The sequence below is a fragment of the Cynara cardunculus genome, assembly GCF_001531365.2.
Source record: "Cynara cardunculus var. scolymus isolate 2C chromosome LG 8, CcrdV1, whole genome shotgun sequence".
Lineage (NCBI taxonomy): Eukaryota > Viridiplantae > Streptophyta > Magnoliopsida > Asterales > Asteraceae > Cynara > Cynara cardunculus.
In genome coordinates, this window is record NC_037535.1 from 17,389,248 (window position 1) to 17,395,247 (window position 6,000).

Here is a 6,000-nt window from a genome sequence, read left to right on the forward strand (position 1 = left end):
ACCCATAAGTTCTAGACTACTTTATAATGTCCTAGAGTGTTCTAAGATGTTAGGGAGATTTGCTTGTAGAATATATATATATAGGGTTGGATTCACATGAGACCAAAGGTTTTTCGTGAGACCCGTAAGACCAATTTTGATCAACTTTATAAGCATATGATCTAATGGTCTAAAGTTGCACGGTGACAATTTTGTAATTATTGAGAAGTCTCGTGGCGTTTATGAATGTTCAGATCTAACGATTGTAGATCTAATCCAAGGGTTGAGAATTGGTCTTACGGGTCTCACGAAAAACTATTGGTCTCACATGATCCCAAGTCTATATGTATATGTATATACTAGGTTCGATCCCGTATATTACACGAGATAATTTGAAAAAATAAATCATGTCAGGAACTTATCTTACAGATATGAATGATCATCGAAAGTACGATGCTACTTTAGACTTGTACTCTTAAAATAACTCTGAAGTATAACTCTTCATACTTGAATTTAGAAATGAAACTATATCAATAATTAGTTAAAATGAAGTTAACCCTAAAATTAAACTAAATTTAGAAATGAGACTATATCAGTAAGTTGAATTTAAACTTAGAAGAGCATCTGTGTCAAATCTGAAGACCTTGAGTTCATAGTTATTCAAATACCCAATATCTTTGAAAAGGACCTCATAGTAAAGTTTGCATCATACAGAGCAAGACCAACCAGAGCCTCTGTGGACTCACCAACCAAAAGCAAGGCCAACTAAAGGCCCTCTGGTCAACCATAGCCTCCGGTTCATCTATCCAAAGCCTCTGGGTTAAAAAAATGTTAAATACTCAAAGAATTTGAGTTTCAAATACAACCAGAGACCCTCTGGTTAAACATGAAGATCAACCAGAGCCCCTCTGGTTTCTTTATAATGGATTGAAATATTTTTCCAAGGTTCAAATAAACAACAGAAGCAAAGACATCCAGGATTCAAAGAGGAGCTCTTGCTTACAAGACTAAGTCTAAGTCTTAAAGACTTATCTTCAAAGTCTAGATAGGTTTATTACAAGACTTGTACTCTTGAAATTACTTTGAAGAAAAACTCTTCAGACTTCAAAGCTCTATATAGGCAAGCCAGAAGCTCTGCATGCATTATGCAGAGGCTCTGGTGCCCGTTTGCAGGGTCGTACCTTAGCATGTTAAATATGAGATTTTGAAAAGGACCCCCGAAATTTTGGGGCCCAAATTTACATGTGTTTAGGGTCTTTTATCGACATGTGTAAAACTACATCTGAAGTTATTTAAGTTCAAACCATTAATTGTTTGGTTTAGGTACAAATCATTAATGGTTTAAGTTTAGTTTCAGATTGTCAATCGTTTTAGGTTTAGCCCAGTTTTGTTCTTAACATATATTCTATGTTATCTCATTTATGCAATGTAATCAAAAGTTTTGGATGTAGTAGGGCCTCCAAAAAGATTGGAATGCCCCTGCCCGTTTGGAAAAGAAGACTACAGAGTTTGAGGGAGCTAACTCTGAAGAATGACTTTTCAGACTTGTACTTTTCAGAATTGTAGAAGACTTCAAAGTTCAGACTTCTAAGTCTGAAAAAGAAGACTTCAGACTTCTTTTCTTAAGTCTGAAAAAGAAGATTTCAGAGCTCAGACTCCAGGTTCAGGTAAGTTATGTCTGAAAAAGCAAACTTCAGAGTTCGGGTGAGTTAACTCTTAAGAATGACTTCAGACTTGTTCTCTTGAAATAACTCTGAAGTAAAACTTTCCAGTAAATTGAATTTTAGAATAAAATGAAGTTAACTCTAGAATAAAATTGAATTTAGAAATGAAACTATATCAGTAAATTGAATTTAAACTTAAAAGTAAACACAAATTTTTTTCGGGAATCAGTTATCACATGAATTAATTAACCAAAGAATAAAATTAATTGCATTCTAAATTAGTAGGATTAATCGAATAAGGGGACACATGTCAATCAAATGAATATAATTAAACTGTTAATGTAAATTGTGTCTAGATATGTTCAAATGAGTCTAATTGAACCACTAATGTAAATTGTGTTTAGATACATCTTTAGGCGGGAAAATAAGATAACCGACTCACCAGAAGATGACACGTGTCACACAAGTTACTTACTTATTAGATGTATAGATTATGTATGTATATATATAGGTGGAGGTTCAAACGAGAACACATCCGTTTAACTAAAACACGAGAATATTCTTATCACATGTGATAATACGTGTGAGGGGACCCTGTGATGTGTGGACGACGTGTTCTATGACTTAGGTTGTGCCAAAGGTTGTCTGCGTATATGATTTAGCATCACATGTGATGGTCTTAATGGATTGTAGTATCATATCAACAACACTCTTATCACATGTGATAATACTTGTAAGGGGGCTTAGTGGTGTAAGGGAGACTTGGCCCGCAACCAAGATCGCATCGAAAATTACCTGCGTCTCTGATTTAGTATCATATGTGATTGTCTAAAGTAAAAATGTATTCTCGCATTCTCGTAAAATGAAGGTGTTCTCGTTTGAACATTTCCCTATGTATATATATATTTTACAAGACATGGGTGATCAGATCACTTACATGCATCTCCACTGATCTTATAGACAAGAAGTTAAGCAATCAAACGAACAACCTTGTGGGGACTTGACTTGGGGTCTTATTGGTTAAGCTACTAGAGATGCACAAAAACCCAAATTCCACTTGACTTGATCCAACCCAACCTGACCCGACCCGAAAAACTCAATATGAGGTAACCTGCAACTGATTGATATAAACTATTGGGTTGGGTTGTTTAAACATTCTGAAACCTTCCAACCCAACCCAAATAAACATAACAAGAGTTTCCAATTTTGCTACATATTTGACACCAATAGAATTCTATTTATAGTATTTCTTGTTAAGTTTTAACCAATACAGAAATTTTTTAAGATGCAAATTCAACAACAAAGTGCAATCAAGGATTCATCGTAATATCCATCCAAATCTAATCAACTTCATTTACAAAGTATCCCACCGTACTCGTCCTACAATCATCAAAGAGGTTTGAATCCAAGACCTTGTTGCAGAAACTCCTTGAAAGTCGTATCTTATCGTCTTGATGAAAGCAAAAGTTGAACAAAAAGAACAATCAAGTGTTCTTCTCCCATAAATATACCAATACACAAGGTGAAAAGTAGCCCACCATTCGATAAACTTGATGGTTTATACATATCAAGACGACGTGATACAACCTTTGAAACTAATCGCAACATCACTCAGCAACCTCAAAAAAATACATAACGGAAAGGAGGCAGCACAAGTTTGTATAACCGAAGAAAGTTGATTTGATTGGGCCTAGCTAAGTAATGAAAAACACCAATAGTAGTGTGGTTTTCTACTAAGAAAAGGAAAAACATTATGGCAACCTCAGATTACTGGAATCATGTCGTCTCAACGGGATGCCTTCTTCCTCGTCCATGTGCTTGGAAAATCGTATGGAACCTGTAGTTGATGATGTTAAAAATGATTTGCTAAAATTATTTATAGAAGCTGAGTTCACATTATCATTGGAAATGAAAGGGGAAGCATACCGTCAGCCATGTCTTTGGTTTTATGAAGAAGAAAGGTTCCAGAAAGGATGGTCACAAACCCACAAAGTTCCGTTATGATTTGGGTCGGATCTTGCCCATCCCAATCCTGAAGTAGAGAAAAAACAAACCAAGAATTGATGCAGAAGACCCAGAGGAACAGAAAAGCAAAAGCAAAAACAAAAACAAAGATTATACCTTGAACATGATGACACTTGCCAAGATAGTAAGAGTTGTGAACATAACATAGTATATTGGAGAGACAACAGCCGTGTTGAAGGTGTCAAGCGCCTGCACTCCCAAATTAACAGAAAGCATCTGAATTTATAACTTCAAAAGTGAAAGAGCTGTAAAGGCCACTGGAGATGTTCTAAAAATGTTAACTGCAGCCCCCCACAGTTATCAAAAGTAAAGAAAGAGAGAACAAGCTGTGTATATTGGGTATACAAAACCTTGATTTCACTTTGAACCCTGGGTTTATATTCAAATTGTTTAAGCGGCCACATATCGGTTAGAGCTACTTACTCAATTGCCGAGGCATTAAAGCTTCATCAACCAACTAATTGTTGAATAGTCAAGTGTTTTGATGACCTAGCAGGATTAAAGTTTATTTTATCAATTTGTGTTCATCATTTCAATCTTTTCCAAACTTGTGGTACCAATGGAACAATGAAATTATTCATTTGGACAAGGGTATTGAACTAATATAGTAACAAAACCTTAATTGTCATATATTTTACATAATTTGAAAATTTAGAAAAATTAACCCTTTACTGTGCTTGCTTAATCCCGAACTTAAGTGATTTAAGTACTAGAAAGTCACCCAAAGCTCCACTTAACCGGCAAATAAAGGCTAGGCCTTGGGGCTCCTCCCTGTAGGTCGCCAGTTCGAGTCTCCTCAGGGCCCCGTGGGATTAGTAGAGGTGCCACAAGCAGGCCCAGACACCCACGGTTACCAAAGAAAACACATCTTTATATAACATTTTGTGTGTGTGTAACGTGAAGATTTCTAGATGCAAATTTGAGAAATTCAACAAAGGGCAGGTAGTTTAAACTGAATCCAAGACCAACAAGAAGAGGTTGCTTTCACAGTTTCACTTCATTCTGCACCTCATCATGGTGATAACCATATACTGTAGGCAGATGGAATAGTCTGCCACCTTTAGATGAGGAAGCTGAGTGGAGAGAGGACCTAATAATATCAAGATCTAGGCATCACAACGGGGCTTTACACAATCTCAAAACAGTTACTTAAGAAAGAAGATAAATTAGAAGTATGCGCACGGAAATATAATCTTTAAAAAAAAAAATTATGATATATCTTACACAACATATTGAACAGAAATGATGAAATTGTTCCTCCATTGATCAAGACCCATCTCACATCAATAAACCCGAGCCCTATAGCGTATAGGTAGTTTCAGAGAAGTTCAATGTAATGTATATACACGTAGAAATCACTGCTTATATAGTCAGTATTGGCCATAACTCGTAACAATATTTTGTAGTTTTAACTATTGCAGCATACCCGCCAGAGGCACAAGCACTAGTTGACAAGTTATTCATATTAAAAGTTCAACATACAACACCAAGAAACTGGTATGTCTATTCCAGATGGCTTCCAAGTACGTAACAAAGCATTAGACAAGAGGCTAGTTTAATATAGTCTCGACTGGAAATAAATTACAAGTTGTGGAACAGTAATGGGAAGTTATTACCTTATTCAAGTAATTCATTTGAGTAATGACACAAAGCAGAACACAGACGGTAAAAGCCCATGTTTGAGGATACACCAGTTGATTTGTTCCTGAAAAAGTAAGCTTCAAAGCAATGCTAAGAGCTTTCACACTCATGACCTGCAAAAGAAAAAACCTTGGATTGAAACACAATAAATGGAGTTATCATTGGTGAAGAGAATAAATTGTGAAAGAAAATAAAGCCACATACCGACAAAGAACCCACTAGCGAACAAACTCCAATGTAGCACATTACGTGTGTCTGACCATATAACGGGATATAGTGCAAGACAAGTACAAAAACAGCTACCAACACCAGTACCCCGTATAGAACAAAGGCTGCAAAAAAGAAGGTTGGTCAAGGTAGAGTATGTCAAGAGAGTGCAAACTGAAATGAATCTATACTATTTGACAAAAACTCTTAAAAACCACTTTTTATGCGTAAAGTACTGTTTATTAATGCATATTACTTAGAACTCAAGATTACAAGTAGATTGTGCGCAAGTACAACTTATTAAAGCTCCATATCTGAATTCGTGTAACTAACTGCAGATAAACATAATCAAATACAAGATAAACATCTCATTTTAAATATAAAAAATCTAAAATATGATTAGGATAATCATTAAGTTATAACAGAACACTTAATTATTATCTTTATAAAATGTTATATTATTAAACCAAAAATAAATTATTTC

At 35.3% G+C, this 6,000-nt stretch overlaps 1 protein-coding gene across 1 annotated transcript in view; it reads right to left on the reverse strand.

Moving 5' to 3' along the window:
• Positions 1 to 2,949: 2,949 nt before the first annotated feature.
• LOC112516433 (probable magnesium transporter NIPA4) overlaps positions 2,950 to 6,000 on the reverse strand; it is a 17,727-nt gene continuing 14,676 nt past the window's right edge. The window contains exons 5-9 of the mRNA XM_025123472.1: positions 5,514 to 5,641; positions 5,285 to 5,422; positions 3,765 to 3,857; positions 3,570 to 3,675; positions 2,950 to 3,480 (exon numbers count right to left, since the gene is read on the reverse strand). Coding sequence (XP_024979240.1) covers positions 3,395 to 3,480; positions 3,570 to 3,675; positions 3,765 to 3,857; positions 5,285 to 5,422; positions 5,514 to 5,641 — 551 coding nt within the window. The 3' untranslated portion in view covers positions 2,950 to 3,394. The remainder of the gene's footprint in view (positions 3,481 to 3,569; positions 3,676 to 3,764; positions 3,858 to 5,284; positions 5,423 to 5,513; positions 5,642 to 6,000) is intronic.